This window comes from Labrus bergylta, chromosome 21, assembly GCF_963930695.1.
Source record: "Labrus bergylta chromosome 21, fLabBer1.1, whole genome shotgun sequence".
NCBI lineage: Eukaryota > Metazoa > Chordata > Actinopteri > Labriformes > Labridae > Labrus > Labrus bergylta.
In genome coordinates, this window is record NC_089215.1 from 7,145,798 (window position 1) to 7,171,179 (window position 25,382).

The 25,382-nt window shown below is 40.1% G+C and overlaps 2 protein-coding genes across 3 annotated transcripts; one reads left to right on the top strand and one right to left on the bottom strand.

Moving 5' to 3' along the window:
• Positions 1-389: 389 nt before the first annotated feature.
• LOC109992191 (potassium channel subfamily K member 1) lies at positions 390-6,328 on the top strand. The gene is made up of 3 exons (XM_020644714.3): positions 390-864; positions 2,663-3,067; positions 4,069-6,328. Exons 1-3 carry the CDS (start codon positions 513-515, stop codon positions 4,359-4,361), a joined length of 1,050 nt encoding a protein of 349 aa, XP_020500370.2. The 5' UTR covers positions 390-512; the 3' UTR covers positions 4,362-6,328.
• A 118-nt stretch (positions 6,329-6,446) lies between these two features.
• entpd1 (ectonucleoside triphosphate diphosphohydrolase 1) lies at positions 6,447-17,807 on the bottom strand. Of its 2 annotated transcripts, XM_020644713.3 has the most exons (10): positions 17,377-17,807; positions 16,153-16,280; positions 15,666-15,783; positions 13,175-13,325; positions 12,696-12,855; positions 11,961-12,164; positions 11,519-11,776; positions 10,327-10,440; positions 10,073-10,210; positions 6,447-7,074 (listed from the first exon to the last, which is right to left on the bottom strand). In XM_020644713.3, exons 2-10 carry the CDS (start codon positions 16,276-16,278, stop codon positions 6,868-6,870), a joined length of 1,476 nt encoding a protein of 491 aa, XP_020500369.2. In that variant the 5' UTR covers positions 16,279-16,280; positions 17,377-17,807; the 3' UTR covers positions 6,447-6,867. The 2 variants fall into 2 exon arrangements, with proteins under 2 accessions (XP_020500369.2, XP_065805515.1); XM_065949443.1 differs by lacking the exon at positions 17,377-17,807 and having other exon boundaries at positions 16,153-16,778.
• Positions 17,808-25,382: the final 7,575 nt, after the last annotated feature.

Genomic DNA, 25,382 nt, shown 5'->3' on the forward strand with positions numbered 1-25,382 from the left:
TGAAATAAAAACTGTGTTTGAGTCAGTGTTTAACATTGTGGAAGAGCAAAACTAATAGTAAGCCAGACTAAAGATTTATGTGTTTTATTATGACCTTTTAATTTCTAATTCTACTTTTGTTACATAGTAATTCTCACTGTAACTATTTTAAACGAGGGGAACAAGTTAGTCCATAAATAAATCTGGTCTGACCTTGAGCCTCAGGGAAAATAAATCCTTTGTAGTGACTCAAAACATTAAAACCTGTTGAACCGGTGTGAAGTTTCCTTTCACACACTCAGGTGCGCACACACACACACACACACACACACACACACACACACACACACACACACACACACACACACACGCACTCTCTACCTGGCGCGGTGAGGGAGTGACGTCACCGGTGCCTGCTTCCATTGAGATGTGGAGAATGAGGAAGACAAGTCCATCTACAGCAGAGAACAACTTTCTTTTGAACTAGTGTAGTACATGTTTGTGTTTCACACGTTTTGTCTTTACCTTGAAGGATGTCTCGCGTTTGTTCCTCGGGTTGTTTCTCTCGATTTGTGGAGAGAAACTATTCGGCGCTGAATTTTGCGCTCCTGGTTTTTGGGTATATCCTTTATCTCATAGTCGGCGCAGCGATTTTCTCGGCCATCGAGCTGCCGTACGAGCATGAACTTCGCCGGGAACTGGTCGAGGCCCGGCAGGACTTCCTGAGCAGCAACCCCTGTGTGTCCGACGAGCGCCTCGACGAGCTGCTGGCCCGGGCGCTGGAGGCCAGTAACTATGGAGTGTCCGTGCTGGGTAACAGCAGCAACCATAACTGGGACTTTATCTCTTCACTGTTCTTCACCAGCACCGTGGTGACGACGACAGGTGAGGCCCGGGACACAGGTGTGCCCACAAAGCGTGAGCTGTGGTGACCCCTGTCTGAATTTGGATTGATAGTTTTCCCCTCATAAGTCAAGAAGCCCTACGAATTCAAATCAAACATAGTATCAAAGAACATGTAAGTGTAGACGTTTGGCGTAGTTATTTGGGAAATAGAAGCAAGTTTGGAGAGGGAAATTATAATGTTTTAATGAGAACTGACGCCCTTGAAGGTACATGAACAAATAGAGCAGTTTAACCTATAAATAAAAGAAAATCCCCACATTCCTTCACCCTTCAGTCAGGTTGTGAAGGGCAGGACTAAAACTGGATCTATAATTCATTATGCTTATTATTTATTGATAGATTTAAGATTGAGTATGAATCGGATCTGATTTGTGTTTTCACATGAAGACACGCTGCTTTCTAATGAGCATCTGTTTTTTTTCTCCTTTTAGCCTAGATAATTATTATTCTGTGTGTAGAGATTCACTGCAGCAAAGTGGCTCCAGGGGAGGAACCGCACCTCTTATTATAGCCCTGTAATTGTCCACATATACACACACAGCTGTCATTTTCTTCTGACGTCATGCACAGTGAAGCTTAAAGCTGTGTTTAAAGATGGTCAATGACAGAAAAAAAACATCTCTTGGAACAGTCTATGCTCAAAACTCATCTCATTTTACAGACATTAACTGGAAGAAGGCTTGGTTTTTTCTTTTTAAATTTTGTTTCAGAAACAAAATGATATCTCAAAAATGGTAGAAAATATTCATCCAACAAAAGTATGCATCACAAGATTTGTTCATTTTAATCTACAATGTGCTATGCAAAGTTGAGAAGAAACCAGTGAGTCTTAAAAAAAAAGATATGATGCACAAAGACTCAAAACACTATGTCACCCAAATATACAGCCTACTTATTTATTTGCTGTAAACAACACAGCATTTATGATAATAATAGACTTTATTTGGCATGGACATCACAGATACATTGGACGAACCAGATGCATTGTTTAAGTGTTTTAGCAAGCATGCTAGTTCTCAACACCTGTCCACAGGGGGCTTTTGAAAAGAAAACAATTAAGATAGGGAGAAAAAAACGATAAAACAGAGAAAAACAATAATGGGAGAATACATAAATAGAACCGTAGAGCAAAGGCAGCATGATCAAACGATAAACCAGTCAGAAGCTCTTCATGTGAGCACTCGTTGTTTTGATTTTAGGCATTGTTTGAGTCCTCTGTTGAAAGCATTCCTGTTGCTCTCTAATTTTATGCCAGTGGGCAGAGAGCTCCAACGTTTTGCCCCCTTTGCAGAGAAAGCAGACTGGACCAAAAGATGTCTTGTACATTGGGACAAGACAATCACCGCTGATGGAGGCTCGTGTGGCTGCCCTACGAGAGCTCTCACGCCCAATGGCTATTTAGAGCCAGACTGTGCTCTGCATCAGATGCTTTAAAAAGTTCAGGTGTTATTTATATTTCAAAACCACAGAGTCCCACCCGTGGGTGTGGTCATCAGAGTGGAGCAAATTAGACTTTAAGCATGGAAAAAAAAAAACATGCCATGCTACAGGAACCTGGAATGAATCAGATTGTAGACATTAGACAGGTTTCACTCATATGTGTACAAAAATATACGTAATGTATACACAGCTACAACAAAAGCAGTACAACATTATACCAGCAGTGAAGCTTCCAGCATTTATTAACTGCATCTGTAAGCATTATGAGACAGGAACGTAGCAGCTGTATTAATAAAGTGAACTCAGACTGTACTACATGTTTTTTCTGTATTTTCAGGTTATGGCCACACTGTTCCTCTCTCAGATGAAGGGAAGGCCTTCTGCATCTTCTACGCCATCTTGGGTATTCCTGTCACCCTCTTCTTCCTCACTGTTGTGGTGCAGAGGATCATGGTCGTGGTGACTCGACGTCCAGTGGACTACTTTCATCGTCGATGGGCCATGTCTAAGCCCAAGCTAGCCGCCATCCACGCGACCTGCTTAGCCCTCATCATGACCCTGCTGCTCCTAATCATCCCTGCCTGGATATTTTACAGCCTGGAAAAGGACTGGGACTTTCTGGAGTCTCTATATTTCTGTTTTATCTCTCTGACAACCATCGGCCTTGGGGATTATGTTCCCGGAGAGACGCACAGTAAAGACGACAACCCACATCCGCAACTCTACCGGCTGTCAATTACAGGTGGGTGGAAGGATGAAGATACTGCTGGCTAAGGCTACTGAACAGATTTGTAGTTCTAAAAGTTGAGGCATTTGTCAAGTTTTGATTGCACTCGATAGAAACGGTTCAGAAATGGTTTTGAGAGTTCTTTTTCTCATCATATTGAGCAATGGTTCAACCAAGGACTTCTTGCCATTTTCTCAACTCAATTATTTATGAGAAGGGGAAAATTATCTGCTATTTAGCCAGGAATAGCAACGTCATTGTTGAAGCTTTTTGAGGCTGTATTTTTCGCTGTATCCAAATGAACTTTGTAGTTAGAAGTCATGGCAGGAAACACTCAAGTTGACTATGTTCAAATACAAAGAGACGCATAAGATTCCACAATGTGGGGGAAATTTGCTTTGCCTCAAGCAATTACTCGGCTCACTTGATGTCAGCACGTTAAATAGCTGATTTAATGAAGCAAAACATAAACTGTTTACATTTACAATATTTACTACCATTGATTTCTGTCCATTTTGGGTTTTGAGATTGGGGTTGATCATGTTTCAGTGTTTTCCTGAGTGCGTCTTCATGTTGTGTTGAAATGTAGACATTTACTGGAGAGCCCAGGAAGTCACCTGCTTAGTTTAACTGACACACAGCAATAGGCAGAGTGGAAAAGCCGAATTACTATCAAGACAGAGCGGACGTGGTGATTTTAAAGGCTCATTTGTTTGCCATCATGTTCAAACCTGCTGACATTCTTACATTTGTTTCTTTGTACTAAAACAAAATACAGACAATCAAAGTGTTGGGCCAACTAACAGACAACTTTTGTCCCATTGAGTATTAATAATGTGCTCCTACAGGATCGTCATGTTTTTGTTTTTCTTAATGGAAAGGTTTAACAAAGCAACAACTCTTGGCCACTCCACCCTTTACACACTGACCAATCCTTGATTAAACCAGTCACCCTGCCCTGGTCTTTGTTTAGTCATGATGCCATTGTGTGTAATATGTGCTATTTGCTTTCCCAGTCTACCTGCTGCTGGGCCTGGTGTGTGTCCTGGTCGTTCTGGAGACGTGTTGTGAGCTTCCTCAGATGAAGCGTCTCAGACAGAGGTTCTTCAAGGAAAACGTTCGGGAGCTGGACTCTGAGACCACCAACATCATCAGCAGGGACCACTTGAGTGACGAGCTGACCGATACGCCGGATCCCGTACCTGTCATCCCTTCTGTGTCAGACCAGGCTGCTTCTCTACGGGAGGATAGCAAATCAACACCTTACACCCAAGCATTAGGGTCTACCGCTAATGGAAAACTGAGGTGACGGATTTCCTTGAGTGGATTTCACAATATGCTTCCTTCGTGACTGCTAAAGACATGCCGCCGCCTTAAAGTGAATATATGAGTATATTAGGAGCCTGAGCACAATTTTTGTTAGGTTATCTGCATTTAATCTGAGTCACTTAATCACTTTGAAATAGATTCCTTTTCTCCAGTGCCAACACCAACAGGCATCTTTGGCTTAAAAGCAGGAACCACCCACAGACTGTCAGGATCAGGATGGCTTTGTTTTCTTGTTCTCCCCCTGTTGTGTTATTCCCTGTAGATAAGACCTAGATCTGTGACACAGAGGAAGGGCTGGGCCCCCAAACGGAGGGAAACCTCACAAGGTTCCTCTTCCTGCCAACGACTCGGCGTTGTAATCCCAAGGCGGCACAGTCTGCTCCTGGATGATTTCACACCCGCTCTATGCATATTATATAATCGACCGGGGTATTTGCATGGGAAATTTACCTCCTTGGAAGCAGGAGAGTGGTACCAGGAGAATTAGGCTTACTGTTTGTTGGTCTGTTGCACATCACGTGCAAGGATTCCAAGATGAAGATCAAATGAACATTGAACCATGAACATGGTTATTGACCTTGTTATCCTAAATGTTGAAATACACTCAGTTTATTCTAGAAGGTAGGCCTTATCGCAAACCAAGAAGCCTAAAATATGAGGAAATGATGGTTTATTTTTTTTTACACAGGTGGTGATTCAACTGTATAATTAATTTGCTGCAGTTCTTGTAATGTTTGTATCTGACCATAAAGAGATATTAAGCGATGCGCTGGGGGTTACACACAATGCAATACGATACAATACTCGATACATAGCCAGTGATGACTATAATATCACGATACAAGAACTTTGCAATGAATATGTGAACGATCATGTAATGACATCACAATATTTGACTTACTGAAAATATGAAATGCCCCTCACGAAGGTCAAGAGCAGGATTGCTGTATTTATTCACTGCAATTTGCTGTCAGTTTCACTGCCTAACACACTTCATCCTCTTAACTTTCACTATTGTCTGAAACTTTACTTCTTCTTCTTCATCTTCTTTTATCCTGCTGTCAACTTCTTCTTTAGCCAATAGATTCTGTTTGCGTAACCCCCATTCATGTTATCAAATGGGTGTCAAGCGCCATTGTGAGAAGTGGTGGGTCAAATTTCCAGGGAAATCTGATAAGAACACTGTTTCTTTTTGTAATTTATCAAAAATATTGGTATCTGAGGTATCACCAGTGATTCTATAATTGTATCACACGAGCCATGTTGCTGATCAATATTTTGTCTCACCCCTAATTTCTTTTATTTATTCTATTATCATTGATAAGAACTTCTGAGACAAAGGTAATAGAAAGGTGTCATTTTGACTATACAGCTGAATCAAACCTCCAATTCAATTCAGACAAAAACTTCACCTTTTACAATAACATGTACATTATGACATTATAACCTTCATAAACTTAGGGTTTCATTCAGGGCTGTTTAGCTGATACACTGGTATCTGAATGTTAGGCATTGGGATAATCATAGTGCAATATTTACACATCTTCCACTAGAGGGCAGCACTTTCATTTTCTATTCTGAACGGATAGATTACGTGGGATTCCTTGGTAAAAATGAATCTCTCATGCTTCTTAAAGGATATTTTTTTTCCTTCAATAATTACACTGCAAGAACATGTTATTGTTACACCTGAAGGTGGGGGAGCATGCTGTTACATGTTGCACTTTTTATTAGGCTACATTTTGGCAGAGCTGTCCCAGTTACAGGAGTGTTAAGCGGATTGTGATGTATAAAGTGTTTGTTTTATGTCAGGATTTTGTAGATAGCGAGCAAAAACAGCTTAAAAACTAGGTGCAAATTCAAGGTATGTCTTCCAAATATATATTTTTTTGTTATTTTCATTGTTGTTTTGTATATTTTAAGGAATTAATAAAAATCAGAACTTTATTATAGCAATTGTAATTAAATCAAGTCAACTCTCTGAATAAAGTGCAATCAAATCAAGCAACATTAAACTTCAGACACCTGATTGTATTTCCTAAAAAATATACTCATGACAAGCATATCAAACTTTTATATAAACTTGGGTTATTTTATTTATACATTAACATATTCACATAATAATTCAAGACACCAACATGCAGACTGATGTGGGTACACACAATCAAGCAGGCGTTCACATTCACACGTTCAGACTCACGCATACACACAAACAAACACAGAGAATGTCCTTCAACCAGAGAAGCAGAACTCACTCCTCTGAGAGAGATAGTTTTTGTCCTTCTGAAATGTCCTTGAATCCACATGAGCTATGGGACTGTTGTTGTGCAGCAGACTTTTGACCTTCGACCTCCCCACAGAGGCTGGAAAGTGTATAGTCGTCTATTGTTTCACAAATTGGGAGTAAAGCCGTCACCTTCACACTAACAGGCTCTCACAGATATTCCCCTTCTCAACTCAACCTATATGTATATGTATCTGTGTGTTTATACGATCTGGGGCTGTTTGGAGCAGCGGGGCCACAGAGGACGCAGACTAATGATGAAGAGGATCAAGAGCAGTATTGCCATAATGGTGACTATGGAGACGTAGCCGGCGTGGGGTAGAGGGGGGGAGTCAGGAGCCTCAGCTGGAATCATGTTGGTCAGATTTAACATGTAGCCCAGAGTCCAGCCTGCATCACTGCCTTTTATCTGCACACAAGCACAGGTAGAAAAAAAATACAGAGTAAATGCCAGACCAGTATAATGGCTATTTATACCAGAGTATGGCTTTTTAATTAATTATTTAAGTTGTAGGAGGATTATTATTGGCCTTACTCATTTTTTATAGTCCGATTCAGAATGCTTCACCCCAACTGTATTGACATATGATACCCCATACAGTCACGGACAAAACAAGATAGCCTACTTCCACTGTTAGATAAAGATACTTTTCAACGTTTACTTGACACTTTTGACGCCGTCACAAGCCTAACAACAGCCCTTAGCAACCAACCAAGAGAGTCCAATGACGTTCATTGACGCTTTTACAACTGGAAAATGCTCCCTTCTCCGATGATATCCACCTGGACGCCGCCGCTCCGGAAGACTTCCTGCGTTTAAATTATGAGCCCGCTCATAAAAAGTGAAGTTTCACAGAGTTACCTAAAGGACTTTTATTGCTGTTCATCACAAAAAAAAAAACTTCTCTGTCATTGTGCCCAGGGACAAGCTCAGTGGCGGTTCTAGACCACTTTTACTGAGGGGGCCAAACTGGGGCCATTTGTTTTGTAAGAGGGGAACATTAAACCCAGGTGAAAAATAGACAAAGATGATCGCTTTAAAATAAATATATTTATTATGCCAAATAATAGCACACATCATAAAATACCATGATTTATATTTGTTTCAGTAAGAGTATTTAATGCTAGATTGTGAGTCCGGTTGTTGAGTCAAATACTGTGTATGTGTTATTAGGGGGGGGCTCTTCCTTTTGGAGGGGTGGCCACAGGGGGGACCAAGCTCAGTGTGACAGGGGCACTGGCCCCTGTTGGCCCCTGCCTAGAACCGCCCATGGACAAGCTACAGGCTACTACAGGTAAGTCCATTGCTACAGAGCTGTCAATCAATGCTAGCAGTATTTAATGCCAGATGTGCCTGTAAACTAGTTTTGCCTGTACTGCCTTAAATTAGATATTGATGCTTGCTGAAACTTTCATTAAGCTTTAAGATATATAATTAGGCCTACTCTAAAACAATTGCAGATGTTCTTGCATGCAACTTCACATATGTTGAATAGGCTATAATTTAATGGGATTGCTGACATAATTTCCAATGTTTATTTACATTGGTTAAGTTAGGCTACTACTACTACAGATATGTCGGATTACTGAAGTGGCCTCGTGATATTTTCTCACAATGTTGTTTCCATTTTTGTTGGTCTAATTTCCCCCTAATTTCATCAACAGATCTCTAGCAGCAGATAATATTGGTTATTTTGCTGCTGTCTTGTGGAAATTATAAAAAATGAGTTGTCAATATCATTCATCATTGTTGGGGGTGTAAGGACTAAGGGAAGATTGTAAATAAAAAATCTAAACCTAAGTGTTTATATTGTTTAATACCATTATTAAGGCACACTTCTGTTGTTAATTGCAGTTCTTCCTAGTTTTCAGTAACATGGAATTATTTGGCTTGCATGTCGAGCATTGCTATCCATAGATAGAGTTCATTTATTTCCCCCACGCTGATGATATATTTGTGGGGCTGCTGTGTCTAGGAGGAAGAAAAGGTTGAACATTAATCACACGGATGGTGGTCCCATTTCCTGGCTCCTCCTTGTGAAAGAAAAATGGCGCGATGTTGAGTCAGTGGAGAGGAGGCAGATTGCAAACTGCCTTTTCTACTTTGGAAAATCCCAATGAAGGCCAACTGTGAGGGAATCCTTTTTACTCACTACAATCAAGTTACAGCTAAGATTGGAATTGATTGATTGCAACAATTATTGGAATAAATCTGGTCATATCTTGCTAAATGTTCTTAAGGCATATACAGTAGTGTTAGACAGCTGGTATGTGAATGAGGCTTTTGGTGCATTTTAAGACATTGGCAGATAGTTTTGAAAAGTTGTATGTGCCACTTGATTTTGTGTCTTGATTTTAAAGCAGGAAACCAACATTTGTTTGATGGCGGTCCATCAGCAGCATCATTGTAGCTGTTTGGATTCTTCAAAAGCTCAAAAAACACTGTCTTTTCTGAAAGAAATAACCACATTACCATTTACTTTAACGGTCAATTCCTTAACCCCAGTGTCTTCGACCAAACTGAGGAAATGTGTATCAGGTGTCTTGGAATTCTTTGATTTTTACTGATAAGATTGCTTAAAGGTTTTCTAGACTGAGCCAGTACTTGATGGATAATGTAGTTTGTGCTTTAGTTGGGCAATCCATTACAATCTTTGCAGCGGCTGGAGATGCTGTTAAAGTATGTGTTTTAAGTGCTGGGTGGTCACCCAGGATATCAGTAGTTGGACAAAAAAATGCTGAGGCTAAGTATCAGAGACAGTCAACCTTAAGCAATACACCTCACAGCTTATCAAACTTTTTTATCTCAAGCAGGTCATCACAAAGATAGAAGTAGAACATATGGATGTGATTTATTAAACAATATCACACAGGAGGGATTGTTGTACTTAATTTCAGACCGTCTGTAATTCAGACGAGGATAATCATAGCCTTGCTTATATTCAGCACTGCAGTGCAATCTCCAGTATGGCATTCCTTTAACACAGCAGGTTTTAAAGGTTGCAAATAGTAAAAAAATCACAAAATGAATTATTTTTTGTTAATCATCCATTTGGCTCCCCCAACACAGCCACCTCCACAACTTTTTTCAGAGCAAATTAAATGCAAACACTGAAAAAAAACATCCTGTTTACCACTTCTTTGGCGGACTCAGAGAAAAATGGATGTAAACAAAAACCATATGCTTGCTGAAATGTAAATTTACCTGATTCTGAAAACCTAAGCAGGGTGATACTGTAGTTAAAAGTCCTGGTGCTGTTGTACACTAGCCACACTCATTGAGTGCCTCTTGTCAAATCAGATTACATGCTTGGAACTTTAACTGGCCAAAATGATATGATTGAAATCAGGAAGTCTGGGCTATTGGGTGTTTTAGACAGGAAAGGAGTGGACAGTGATCTACTGACCTTTTTGATGAATTTAATATCCGAGTAGCTCTCTGAGGTGAAGTTGTATCCTTCTGTTAGCAGAGTGAGGATGTACGTGCCAGAGAAACAGTACTCAGCCAGATACTTCACTTTAACGTCGGGATGCTGCTGCATTATCTGTTCAAGAACATGCAGTGATAAAGTTAATGTAAAGTACTGGCAGACTGCAGGATATGGGAAAGACAGGAAAGTAGATAGGTATGAAATGTTTTAAATGCCCTATATGCGCTGACCTGACTCCAAGGAGTAGCACAGTAGCTTGCTAGCTTTTGCTTGACAGTTTCCAGAGGGATGGTTGTGTCTGTCAGGTTGAGGAAGTTCATCACAAAGTAGTAAGCGGAGAAAGCCTACAGAGAGATAAGAGGAGAGGAAAGGATGAGTCGAAAAGACATTAACTTGTCTAGTATACTAAGCATAAGATATACATGAGGAAATCAGTTTATAAATAAATGATACTTTGTTCTAACAGTTTGACGCAGATGGGTTTTGCTGACCTCCCTGACTCAGACTTTATTTGTCTGTGGCTTAAACGTAGATGTGAGACTAGGATATAATAACAGTGAGTTCACTCAGATCATGCAAAGATTAGCAACATATTTTTTCTTATAGGAACAACATTATCAGTATTGCAAATTATACTCTTATTGGAATTTAGCATTTTTTCCCATGAAGACATTTGAGACATACTATATTTAGATTTTTGGAGACCACTTTTCCTTGCTAATACCTAGACTTGTTAATTGACCAAAACAGAGTACCCCTCCTATACAAGCAAGAGTAAAAAAATAAAGATATAGTGATCAATTATAAGATATTAAATGAAAGTGCTAAGAATTAAAAGTACTTTTCAGGGTAATAATCCAGGGTGAAAATGAACTTGAAGAAAACTAACTACATTCTGGACACCATCAGAGGCAATAACGATACTGGTATCAACATCAGAAGAACTCTACTGAACTATTTTAGATTTCAGTGGTAGCATTCTTCTTATTCTCAATAAGGGTTTTTACTGCACTTTTTGACACATGCCTCTTACCTTAAGGCAACCCTGTGTGTTTTGCAACCAGCTACGGAACTTGTACAAAGGAAAATCCTACATTTTTGATCAAAGGAAAACGATATTGGGAATGGTTTTACCACTGTTAAACATTATGAACCAAACCCTGGATATGTGTAAATATCACAACAACACTGAATGTTTCAAGAAAGTGTTTCAACAAAGGAAAGAGGAAGTTGTGCTTGCATTAGGTTGCATATAACTTACAACATCAGTCTGTATGCACGGCTAAAAGTAAATCCCCAAGATAAAAAAAAAATTCCATTAGACAAGTTAACAGTTTTCCAAAAATGTCGTAAAAAATTGACGGAAAAGAGCAAAAAAGGTAATAGTTCATACAGTAGACAACAACAGCTATGTCATATTACCCCAAATGGCCCCTGCAGAAGCGGCTGGAAGACCCCATTGAAGGAGCATTGGCTGTATTTACAGTGGGTAAAGTTGAAAACATTTTTGACCATTTCCTGGCATTGTAGGAAGTTTCCTTTCCCCTCTTGAATAAAGGACTGAGGTGCTCCTTGGGGTTTCCTGTTCGACACGCAGGGGCTGTCATAGAGGGCTGAGTAGTTCTTTGTTGAATTGTAGCCAGGGTTGAAACAAGGATCTGATATTAAGTTTGAACCTGACTAGGAGATAGAGAGAGAGATAAAGAGGTGTAAGTCACAGAGAGAGGAAGCTAATTAGATGTAAAGTCAATATTGTTTCAATGAATCATATCTCTCATAATGATTATGTCTCAGACCTCGTATTAGATCTAAATCTAATCTAAATAGTCTGTCAAAGTTAAAACGGAAAAATATCTATATTTACCTGTGTCTGGTGTGCCAGCGTCAATCGCAGTGCTTGGTCTTTCCCGTAACACAGGAAGCTGTGGGTGTAAAGGTTGTAGTCGTTTCCATAGAGTCGGAAGGCCACGGAGTTGCTCTGTGACTCTGACCCGTCAAATTTATCAGATATGAAGCTAATCTGAGTGGAGGCCCCGCCAAGGTCAAGGGCGCCTGTGGTTTCCAAACCCTGCGGCAGGGACAAAAGGCATTGAATTCAGTGCACAGCAGGAACAAACTGACTGACATGTATTCCTAAATCAGAATCTAAAAGAAGCAATGTCTTGATACTAATCTCTCCTCGACAATTACGCCTTGACTTGAGTATTGGCTGATACTCCTCCCATACTAGACTGACAAATACAACAAAGATAATATTGTTGGTAAAACAGTTAGTGTTAGCTTTGACTAACGTTCCACTTTCTGCTAGCACCTCACTCTGGTTGTTTTGTTTACTGCCCATTTAAGGCTGTATTGGAGGCCGATATCGACTTTGTAATTGTTTTTGGGCACCGTTGCAAGGATCAGCGATCACATTCCTCTTTTGGTGTTTCATTAAAAACAGCAGAAAAAACATTAAACCCCTTGAAGTATGTAGCTGTGGTATCAACTGAGCTGATATGTGTATTGATACTGATCCAGATATCAATACTGTAACGATTAACAATCCTGGTATTGGTATTGGATGACTCTATCCAAAAGTGGTCAAAGTTGCTTGTACCTGTTTAAGGCGGTCATCCAAGTAGTTGACTGTGACCCAGCCGAAGGCGCCCTCCTCCTGTCCGCTCAGTATTCTTGCTCCTTGAAAGGAGAAGGGGGCCTTTTGCAGGGCTCCTTCCACAGCTCTGAAGACCCCGTCTGACGCTGTGCTATTCTCCATACTGCACACACAACACAAATTCATTAGAGTGATTCACATCCATAATTCAAATCAATACAGCAGCCCATAAATAATAGACAGACTGTGTCGTATATAATGGATATGACAGCAACGTATTCGCTGCTCTGGCAGTTTAGTTCATGTGGAGATAAATCACAAAATAGGCGGACAGAAAAGGCTACAGACAACAGCACTTTGGCTGCTAGTGGAAACACATATCACTGTCGAGACTTAGTGTACACTAGAGTAAGCAAGGAAAGGAATGCTTGTGAAAGATGTATGCTTTACTACGGGGACGTCGGTGTAAACGTGTGCCGTACTTTAACAGTCTCATTCCAGCGGTGGCCCCCAGGTAAAGAGGGGTTTCGCGGTGTCTTCTTTCAGGGACCCACTGCTCGGCCTCCTGCATGCATGCTCTCAGAGACTCCCCGGCTTTCAGTGGAGCTGAGGCATAGCTGGAGATACCTGGACCTGCGAAATGTGCAAAAAAAAGATGAAGAAGCAATTCAGCCAAAATGACTGTATAGAAAAACAATCAGAGATGCTGGCCACGCTTGAGAATTGAAGGTGATCTGTACAAAATGTAAGAACTGGCAAAGAAGTTCGCTGTTGAGTAGAAAGTTTGGTGGAGATGTTATCAAGTTATCTGCTTTCTGTAAGCGTGTCTGATGTACTCCACCTGAAGCAAGTACTTGACTTAATTTATCTGAGTCTCCCAGAGGGTACATTATAGCCAGATGTAGCCCTGAATAGATATCCAGCATGAACATGCACCTTCTACCTACTCTGGTGTCAGTTTTAACCTCTCACTTCCTCTTCCTGCATGGGTTAAAGGAAATGTCTGCTGTTTTTTTCAGTTTCTGACTCAAATCACAGAAATAAATGACTCTATAAGGTCAAGACTTTCTTCATCTGATATGTTGCACAACCAAAAACTTCTCAAAAAACATAAAGCTTCACAAAAAGCATTGGCTCAGTAGAACATCTGCACTGCAGCTTTAAAGCAAACCCCAGTCAGAGAAGTATGTTGATCCTATTATCCGTGGGAATCCACTGTCTGCTGCTATGAAAGTGCCCCACTTTAAACTTTGATAAGCAAAGTAGATTACATGAAGAGAGAGGCCAGCACACACAGACTGTGCTCTGATAGGTAAAAAAAAGCAGTTTTTTGAATCAAATTACATACGAGAATCTCACAGAGGGAGTAAGTCTGATAGATGTGTATATTCAATTGTGAGTTGAAATGTGCTTTTATAGCTCTGCAGGAACAGCTGTTTCATTTAAAAGATGCCCTGAGGTTGAGGCTTTTAGAATTTCCTGCTAGTCTCAGGAAAATGAAAACTTGACTTTACAAATGTGTGCCTACAAGACAGGGACAGTGTGTTTTATTTTTTAGAAGGTGTTGTTTTTAATGGCTTTACAGTATTAGTGTACAAAAGAATATATTGTAAAAAAGTAGTTTGGAGTTATGGTAACATAAACCTTGCAATGCCTGTATGAATGTGTCCACATCCCTAATATTTGAAGGGGGGGACACTGAATACTTAATAACACAGCTCAGATCACTGATGCTTCTGTGTCATTTTAAATGATCTGTGTAAGGTAAGACAATAGATGCTTATATTGTGCGCCTCTTATGTTACCGATTGATTGCCGGTTGTATACTTAGTTGTAAAGCACCTCCCCCAAACACCATTTTAAAGGATGAGCGAATGACATGCACTCCTGTGTGACATGATTCTACATCCAGCTGTTGATTAGCTTAACTCTCAAATAAAGACTAGAGTGGGGTAAACTAATCAGGGTTTGTCCAAAGATTTTTTGAAAAAGCCTAACCGGACTGAACTCTTAATCATGGACATGGTTTGTCTACTTTGTTAAAAAAAATAAAAAAAATAAAAAACATACTGTGGTTTGTATTTTTGTTTTTTTGTGGCTCAGTTACGTCCTCACTTTATGTACTTAAAAGCAAATACGGAAATATAAACTAACTGCTATCTGGCTGTTTCTTTATATTTACAAAAACATCTGGCTTTAAATGTTTTCAGGATGTATTTGGCATGTGTGTAACCACTTCCAGACTTTAATTTGCAAACTCAAGTCGTCAGTAAAGACAATCCAACACAACACTTTGCCATTTAACTGCTGTAAAAAAACAAAAGAAAACAAGACTGGAAGCTTCGTGTGAAGAACTTATCATTTACAGCTTGAAAACATTTGGACAATCTTTAAGAAAGCCAAACCCGAGGCCTCTTTATTACTTTACTTATGACTTTCTTACTCTTATCACACAGTGAGAAAGCCAGCTGTAGATTGTAAAGGGCTTTTTGTTGTTATAATGAGCAATTAAGACTGCTGCTGATGATGTAATTAATATTAATATTAATAGTATTTGTTAAGTAAGTATCTGGTAACAAACAGGCCCTTGATCAAAATTCATCTGAAACTTTATTGAGAATTGATTAATAGTTTTGATCAAAGAAAACATACCACATTTTTTTTTTAAAGACTTCTAGTTTCTTGATTGTGAGTGTATTTTGCTTTTATTTGTTTCATTATAAGTCGACTCTGTCACCTTTGGAAAACGGGCAGTTAATTCCTCAAACGTTTACAAATATGTAAGTTTCAGCTTAGGTTTGTTCTTCAATATGTTTTTTAAAAGCACAAGAATAATTACCGTGAGAGGAAATATGTGCACACAAATGGAATTTTTCTTAAATATTTGAACAAGTATGCATTACATGTAAGTACTTCTGTGGTTGTGCATGTGCACATGTGGGTTATGTTTTTGATGCGTGTTACACCGTTTACCTTTGACTTTGCATGAATGCTTCTGTTCAGCTCTTCCAGTGTTGTTATCCTTCTCTGCTGGCCACTCATAGATGTACAGAGCTGTGTGGGAGGAACCAGCGTCCAGCACAATCCCATACTGGAGAGGAGACAGAAGTGAGGGAAAACCAGTTCAGCGCTAGAGGATGTAAATCAGACAACCCTTCAAAATGTAAACATTCAGTGAAATGATTTAAAAGACCCCAGAAAATATAGATTAACTGCTTTATTAAACAGCACCTTAAACTCTGTTCAGCTGAAAACTGGGCCTGCGTTTGACTAACTTGGTGATTCAAAATTCTTATCAACACTCACTGGCCTTATTTGGTAGTTAATTCCCTGAAGCAGTCGTAAAGGTTGAGGCCATATTGACGTGAGAGACCATATTTAGCCTGTGGACTTTGCACACAGATGCCACTGTGACAAAGTGAACAGGCCACAACAGTTTAACGTTATTCCTCTACCATACCTTGTACTTTTGTGGGAGGGGCCTGTTCTGCAAAACTGCTACCGTCACCAGGGCAACAATCGCTATGACACCAATCACAGTGATGATGATGGTCACAGGCATGTGCCAGGGGTTCTTCTCTTTCATCTCTGAGAGCGTGGGCGGGAAAAAGAGACAGACAGGAAGCAGTGAGTGAGAGGGGTAGCCGGAGCCGAAACGGGGGAAGATGGGGACAAAAAAGAGGAAAAAGGGGGGGAGTGTTAGTGCGTCTTGCGTCCAGATGTGGGTGATGTCACAGCTAGTGTTCTTTAATGTATGACCCCTCTCCGGGGTGTTGCAGAGAGAGTTTAATTGTGTTGTTTTGTAACCAAGGACTACAGATGGATTTCTGATTTGGAATGTCTGAACTCAAGCCAAGCTGTTCACTGATTCTCGAGGGGGCGATGTTGTTATTTCAGCCACGCGTTTGAGAGGGAATTCCACCAAAGTACTCAGCTAATGCTGAAAGATCAACAAGATTTCCTCTTTGGAAGATGATGAAAAAAGAAACAGGCTTCACAGTCATTATTATGAAAATGAGTGTGTACATAACAAAGGAGCGGTTGGATTCAATCAAAAAGATGAATGCTGGCCTAAATTCTGATTAATGCTTGAGTGTCAGTGTTAGCTAACAGATATATATATATATATATATATATATTGATTACCACATTGTGTTATAGGTAGGATTTAATTATTTAATCAACAATTTCTCCAATTTCTTCTTAAGTACTCATTGAAATTCCAGAGATTACTCCAGGGATTTAAACAAAACACACACATGCGCACACAAGCACACACACAATACATCAGATCATATGTTCAGTGTTTATAAAAGGACAAAAAAGGGCGTTTACAGATACCAACTCTATCCAAACACACTCACTTAAACACACATGGTTGTTTGAATATAACCAGGATAAGTAAAACGGCAGACTCTGTCTAGGTGCACATGACAGCCTGCAGAGGCACACATAAACCTTGTAGAAACAGACCGGACTTTAGAGTACTGTACACATTTCAGTACTGCACAAACAACACACACACACACACACACACACACTCACACACACACAGATACACACATCTGTTTTTTCTGCAGCAGTGATAGTAAACCTAACCTTTGTCTACTGTGGGAAAACACACAGAGACTGAAAGTTACAGCGAGCTTAAAGCAACGAGCACAGAGCGGAAGAGAGTACTTACCTCTGTTGTCTACTTCAATGAACTTACCACTGAGAGGGGAGGGCAAGAGACTGAGACAGAGAGAGAGAGAGAGAGAGAGACAGAGGGCGAGAGAGAGGGAGGGAGGAATGGGGGGAGAGTGGAAGTGGAAAGGAGAGGAGAGGAAAATCTGCAAAGGACAGGAAGAGGAAAGAATGGACAGAAGGAGGTAGCAGGGTGATAAGATGAGAGGTTTTTCCGTCAGGCCGGACAGAGGCTCAAAAAAGAGCTGTGTGTGTGTGTGTGTGTGTGTGTGTGTGTATTTCTAGTGGAACACTGAGTTTGGCATTTCCTCTCCAAGCTGGGGAAGCAGAGCCTGTCTCTATGGAGACACTAGAGTGCGTTTGTGCGTGTGGACCCCTTAAAATGGACTCTCCTTTTTCTCTCTGTTAACTAATGAGAGCCCCAGCGCTCTCTCCCTCTCCCTCTCCCTCTCTCTCTCCCTCTCCCTCTCCCTCTCTCTCTCCCTCTCCCTCTCTCTCCCTCTCTCTGTGGGATGTGTAGGAGGGAGGGGAAGTGGGGACTCCCTTGTTTGGCGGTTTTTTATTACTTGCAGGCTGTGATGTCATCTCTGTGACGGATTGGAATCCCCTGCTTTTCTCTGGGTCAGTGTGTGCGTCTTAGTGTGTGTTTTAGAAGAAAAGGGGTTGCTGTAGAGAGCTTGTGTATGTGTGTGTGTGTGTGTGTGTGTGCACGCATGCATTTGTGTGTGCTGGTCCAAATCATGTCTTGCATGCAAATTTGCCCTGCTATTCACTGCTACATTATGTCACTTCCCTCTCCTGCTGCAAGCATGTAGATGCAAGATCACACATATTTAAACATGCACTGGAGACTTACTATCAATGCAAAATTTATATCACGTATCACTCCCTTAACTTTTCCTAGTCTGGAGGGAGCTGTGTGAGTCGAAGCCAACGGTAAGGATCCACCCGTACCGTACACACACACGTCTCACATACACACTCGTCTCCACCAAGAAGTGTCCTGTAATTGTTTGACCATGTTTCTTCTGAGGAAACAGTCAAAGTCCATGGCTGTACGTTTCTCTCTTTAAAACATTTAAACTAGACACTGGCAAATCTGGCTATTCATTTACTCAACATTCAGTAAATGAGAACACATTTTCCCCCTAAATTTTGTGTGGTTTCTGTAATAGCTTGCATGCATATGTCAAAGGAAAGTACAGCTATACAGTGCTTATGAATAATAAGTGGGAATAAACTCATAAAAAGAAGCATTCAGTAATTCCGCAAGCTCAAAATCAAATATTCAAACTAATGATTCAAAATATAAAACCCCATAAAACACCATTTTACCCATGGATCCCATAAGATAACACCTATAGCTCTAGAAAATTACAAAAACTTGTGATGTCACCCTAAAGTTTCTCAGTGTTGTTATGGATATCAGTTCACAGCTCTCTGTTCTACTTTTTCAGAGCTGGTACAGTCTGGGTGGAGTTTGGCTAACACAGGAAAGAGACAACTGGCTTAATGTCAGGCGGAGACACCTCACATTTAAACAAACAAGCCACAAAACATTCTTGGTTTAAGTCTCAGGGTCATGTTAGCGCACGTCCACTTTGGCTCCAGCTTTTGTTTCCATTTCATGTATGATCCTCTATGACGGCAGCAAGAATTATGCAATTTAAATAGCCTGACGTTTTTTGTTATTGACTGATACATCTGTTTGCCGATAGTATCGGCCGATATTTGTTTATTGTAGATAATGTGATGTCAGCATTCTGCATATACACTTTTTCTAAGAACATATAATACAGAAAACAAGGCTTGGATAGAAAAAGAAAAAATGCTGGCATTGTGTGGCTTATCCAGCAGAGCATGATCCAACCTTATTGATCATGTACTGTCTTCAGCACCGAGCATCCCAGCTCAGAAGACAATGAAGGCATCGTCAAAGTCTGCCCCACAATTTGTTGATGATTTAAAATATTTTCAAACATTCTCTCGTGTTTTTTCACACAAACATAAAACTCCTGAAAACTTCCCAAAAGTCTCGGGATGATCTGCATTCCTGAATGTCAATGGATGATGTTTTTCACCCTGACCATAACCCCATGTGTGAACGCAGCTGGTAGTTTTTAGGAAACCTAACTGCGAGCGTGTGTTTTGGCGATGAGCAATTGCTGTGATCATCGTGCGTAAAGCAGCTTGATACTCTTTGTCTGCTGTTCTGCTGTGTGTGTTCTTAGCTCTCATTCTTTGAGATAACACGGAGAATTGATATAAAGCAAATTTCTGCCATTTACGCTTCGTCCCATCATGTCCTGCCTCCTGAGAGTCCCTCCACCTCCTGTCCCGCTGTGAGGTGCATATGGAACAGGCAACTCAGGAAGATCTCAGGGGCAGTCTGTTATTACATTTAAAATTAGGAAAATTAGGAAATCATTTATTTAAGAGGCTTCAGTACGTTGTGAAAGAAAGCTCCTTTAAGTTGTCTTAAAAAAATAAAAAAAAGGCCAAAACAATGTACATTAAAGTGCACTGTCGTGATCAAAGCCTCGTACAGTTCCAGTCTTGGTTAAACCACCAGACCTTGCCTGCATGACTGTCTGAGTCTAATCATACAAGACTACAGTGTGTTGCTTCAGTGGGATTATGGGATTCATCAAACCTTTCTTCGAAGGCGTGCGACCACAGTGCAGCATGAATGAAACCACATGAGGTTTCCACATATGTTTACTTGTTTTACGACTCTTTCGCATGCCTTGATTTATAGTGACATTACTCGGAAGGTTTGTCTGCTACATCTAAAATGTATGAGAACATCTGCGGTACGTCCGCCTGTATCATGAATAACAAGCTTTGGCATTAATGAATGACTCTGTTAATGACAGCTGGCTCCAACAACAAACTTCAGCTTCACTATGGTGACAATCAAAGTCTTTAAGGGAAATGGCAAGAGCTTTAAAGGCACACCAGACTGACCTGAACCTCACCCTTCCTTCCAGTCATTGTTGACCTGTTTTGATAAAGATAGAAAAATCCTGTTTCCAGTCAAAGTCCAGTCCTTTCTTTTGCTGTCAAATTAAAGTAGGGAAAGATTGTTGCATAACGCCGCAATCACTCAGTGATGACGTCGCCAGTTGGCAGCTGGCTGAACAGACACACAGTCACAAACACACATGCTGAGACAGAAAACAGGGCTTACCTGAGCAGTTAATTAAAAGCATCAGATCACAAAGGAACATCAGCACGGACTGGAACACAGACGTTTAGGCCTCACACAAACAACCATTTTTTACATCTCTGCTTTGTGAATATTTGTATTACCAAATTGCATTCCCTAATGATTACAACTACATGCCTAACCCCAACTGTTTAAACATCCCCAAACTAATTCAGTCCAAAGTCTGACCTGGCCTTTTTTGTTTGTTTGTTTATTTCATTTCAGAAACCAGAACAAGTTTATCTGTCTGTAAAACTGAGATAAACCTCAGCCGTAAACTTACATCAGAGCAGATGCACGCATGCAATATCCTATACATGTCTACTCTGAGACCACACAAGCCCACTTGCATCAACTGGGACCCCTGTGTAAACATGAATGCAGAGGTAAGGTGAGGCCTGGGGTGAACACAGAGCGAAAGGACAAGGAGAACACAGGAAGGGTAAACAACTTCTGCTGTCACTTGGTGTCTCGCCCAAGAGTTTGATGCAAATATTTGAAGCATTTTAATAGATTTCTGGCAAGATAAGATAAAAGGAGCATCATCCTAGCTCAAACAGACTTTTATTGGGCTGGTGAAAGGACGGTTAAAGAAAAAGCACTTTGGAGGGAAATTCGAGGTTTAATAAAGTTGCAATGCCTGCAGGAAATTAAGTAAGTGTTGTTTAGATGAGCAGCAGTCGGATCATTAACCTACAAAAACATTGTACAACAACTTTGACATGTAAAAATAACATCACGGCTAACGCACACTCACTACATTTAATCCATTACTTTATATCACACACACTTGTCAACTTGTTTTAATCCATTTTTTTTATTTATTCCGACATGTGCTGCTAAAAGATTCCTCTATAAACGATTTCCTCTGGTCATTAGAGACAAAGTCTGCATGGATCTAATGTGATGTTAAGTCAGCACTCATTCGTAAAAACTCACCACATGCTGAGTCAGTGCCATTGTATTTGTTTCGCTCATATGGCGCTCATTGGACTCATTGGACTCATTGGAGTTTCATGTCATGAAGACAGACAATCACTCAACTCAGTCGTATTTTAAAATCCAGACTCTGGCTAATCATTTCCAACTCCCTTATTTAATCTTCACTGATCATGAAGTCTACGTCAGACCTAGTTGTAGTCTGACATTTAAATATCTGATGAAGTCAAATTTGATTGTTACTCTTTTTTTTTATCACATACATTATGTGTTGCCTTGATCTCCACTTATATTCCAGGAGCTGTCCAAAGGATGACAAGGTTTTTTTTGTCGATATTGTTCCCGGTATTTTCGTTGTCATTGCTTGGAAAACATAACAAAATAAGTCGGGGCTATAGACTGACTGTATAAAAAATCACAGTGAACGGGTAGCATCTCGTAGGAGCAGCGCGGTTTAGCAGTATCTTTTTCCTGTCTGCAAGTCAGGCAAAAAAAAAAAAAAACTTCCCTCCCCTCCCATAATAAGAAAATGTACATCGGCTGTGTCAGGTTAAACGGATATATCGACTGTAGCAACCTTTAACACATAAGGTGAGAGTCCTGCAGGCAGGACCACAGGGTGGCGGTAGCACTGCTATCGTTAGCAACACCCAGAAAACCAGATCAAATAATTTACCTGCAGACAATTTGAAAATAAACTGTGCTCAATTATGAAAAAAAAAAAGTCAAGTGTTTTCTTACTGTTATCCGTTTAAGCGACCAGGAAATTAGTCAACTAGAAACACCTCTACTGTTTAAAGTAAAGACATAAATACACAGAATGAACAAGCGCTGTGGTAGCCTGTCATTGTCCTGATTCTAAAGAAGTATATTTAAGACATAAATCCAGGGTAATGAACCCATTTTTACGAATACAGTTTCAAAGGCACTGCATGTAAAGACTCAAACAAGCAGACATAGATACACACATCAATGTCCAACAAGTCCAAGATACACAGCTCATACATTGGCCCGAACATGCCCTATTGTATGCGCACAAAGACTGTCACAACTCTATAGTCTGCCTTTTTACAGGCAATATGTTGCAGTCCAGCTTGTTCCTGTTTCACATTTTACGAGATATGACCTAACTGAGTCTCCACCCCTGCTGATTTGAAACTGGGCCCATAAATCTCCTGAGAAAAAGTGATGGAATAACAAAAGAGAAGAAGAAAAATAAATTAAGGAAGGAGGAGAGGATTTGAATCAGCACATACTAAGTTGTCTTGTTGATGGCTTGGCTTGTTTTTTTTCACACACGGACATGAGTCAAAGAGTGACACAGTTGGGCATCAACTGTGTGGTTTTGTAATGACAGGAAGACGGGGCAACAACGTTGCCAGCAAGGCAGGTTTTACATTTGTTTTTCTGCTCTTGTGGTTAGACTCTAACAAGTCATATGCCCGTGTTTGGAAACATGAACATTGTAGAGCAAGTATATGACTTAGCTAGATTGGGCCACCACAACACGCGAACAGTTGTTTGAAGCCTTTAAATAAATATGAGTGGAAAAATACAGATTTTAAAGATAATATCCGGAAATGAAAGCAGAGTATATGTAAAACGTTTTAAAGTTGAAGTTCTTAATTCTAAGGTAAGGGGTGAAATAATAAAAATGGTGACACACAATAATGAAGTAGACTTCATTATTATTAATGTGAAATATTATGAGCTGTTTCCATGATATACCGGGAGCTACAAAACAATTACAAAATCAGCTGTTGCAAAAAATGGGTTGGTCAAAAAGTGTTGTGAAATGTCAAAATGGTAAATGCAGAAACACTCGAGTAGCTATAAGTTGTAATTGCCTATTGAGTTGCTTATATGCTAAAAGTCAAGAGGCATGCTCTAAAGCACAAAACCTATTTTTCCAATTATAGAAGAAAACATAATTTGAAAAGAAAACTCTTCACATTGATGGATTTGAATTGTGGGAACATTGAATTCTTGTGTTCAATTATGTTCGCTAGAGTCAATGGACTGTGTTATTTTCCTTCGAAACTGAACGCACATGAAAAAACACCCACAAAAAAGTGCCATTAAACACATTCATGTTTCCCACACACACACACACATGCATTGTGCCTCTGAACATAGAGTCCTTGAGTTGTCACTGGGATTCCCGCTGCAACTTTTTTCCAGTTAACCAGGAAACTTTTGTTTGTACTAAATGTTGAAAGAGACAATACACTTAGCAGCTCTATAAATATTCTTGTTCTAACTATTGTGAAAGGGCATCGTCTGCTGGTTCCTGTAAAAAGAGAAGCTCTGTCGGCACTATATGATAAATGAGAGGAAGCATCTCCTGCTGCCACAGGGAAGTGTTCAGTCCAGTCTGACCTCAGCTAAAGGACACACTGACCCCTGGGGTGGTCTTGTCTACCTAACCTTCAGAAGAGAAAAAAAATATTGGTTGGATCATTGTCTAAGAATTTTCACATCCCTCAGTGAAGTGAAATACTATCCACATGTACAACATCACTCCCACAACATCACTCCTTTCATCGACATGGAGGGCCAGTTGCCTTACTTTGAAGCTGTAGATAAGATATAGTCACAGAATATCAGCACATTTCTCTTCTGTATACACTTTTTGGGGGATTGTCTAAACACTCCATAGACACCTAAATGACCTGAAAACTCCTTTGAAGAACTTTCTGGGTGTGTCTATTTGGCAACCCATGTGGAAAAAGCAGGCAATTCATCTCTTCGCTGAGCTTGTCTTGCACATGTTTTAAGTATTTTTTTTCCAATTAAAACAATCTCATCCATATTTATTTTAACCCACATCTCACAATAAATGAGTGGCGCAGAAATGTAAAAAAAAAAAAGCATTCTGTTAAATCCCTTATCTGACACCTACCCCGAGGCAGCGTTTAGAGACATATTAAACAATAATGTAGACATAATCAGGCTCTCTCTAATGGTCTGGTTTGTTTTTTTATGTAATAGAGAGACAGAGAGAAAGAGACATAGGCATTCAATCCAGTATGTTTCCATTACCCCCCAAAAAGAACACCTCAAAAGACATGGTTGTAATATTAACGGGTCAAGTCAATTTAATTCCAGACAAACTAAAACAAAAGTGTTTAGTCTCTTTTAACAGTTTTAGTTTGATTTCAGCTGAGGCTCAGTGATGGAGATGGTCGTGTCTCAACAGCAGGTTGGGGGTTTGATCCCCAGCATCCACAGCCACATGTTGAAGTGTCCTTGGGCAAGACACTGAACCCCAGATTGCTCCCACTGCAACGGCAGCAGCGTGTGAATGATCAGAGTGATCACTTTCCATAGAAGCCTCTGCCATCAGTGTGTGAAAGTGGTGTGAATGTGTGAATGTGACATGTAATGTAAAAGTGCTGAGCTGTCAGATGACTAGAAAAGTGCCATACAAGTCAGTTTACCATTGAATTTTGGTTACTGACCTTTTAATCTACTCGAGCACGGAGCCTTTTGTAATTTGAATCATGACAGTCAACACAAACAAACATGAACTTTGTAAAAAGAATCGCTGGAGTTAAATAGAATCTGTTTTGAAAACTAAAATTCAGAAGTGAACACCATGCATGAAATTCCAATTAGCTCCCATTAAGTTGGAGGTAGAGATGTACTAAATACGTTTATTGCACAGTGTCTAGATGTTCAACCCAAACCGTCTGGGTGGCAAATAAATCTGGTGAACTGGCCATTAATTCACCAGACAGCCATGTTTCTTATCCTGAAAGTTCAGTTACGGTATCAGCCACTTTGCGTAAACAAATTTGACTTGTCTGTACATCTTTGGGATTCTCCAAACATTCTCAAGTATGCTACTACCTCAA

Coding starts and splice junctions, on each gene's coding strand:
- LOC109992191 (XM_020644714.3), top strand. CDS start 513: ATGTCTCGCGTTTGTTCCTCGGGTTGTTTCTCTCGATTTGTGGAGAGA. Junction 865..2,662: donor CACCGTGGTGACGACGACAG/GTGAGGCCCGGG, acceptor CTGTATTTTCAG/GTTATGGCCACACTGTTCCT. Junction 3,068..4,068: donor CTACCGGCTGTCAATTACAG/GTGGGTGGAAGG, acceptor TTGCTTTCCCAG/TCTACCTGCTGCTGGGCCTG.
- entpd1 (XM_020644713.3), bottom strand. CDS start 16,278: ATGAAAGAGAAGAACCCCTGGCACATGCCTGTGACCATCATCATCACT. Junction 13,326..15,665: donor GCATTCATGCAAAGTCAAAG/GTAAACGGTGTA, acceptor CACATTTCGCAG/GTCCAGGTATCTCCAGCTAT. Junction 7,075..10,072: donor ATATTAAATTCATCAAAAAG/GTCAGTAGATCA, acceptor GCTTGTGTGCAG/ATAAAAGGCAGTGATGCAGG.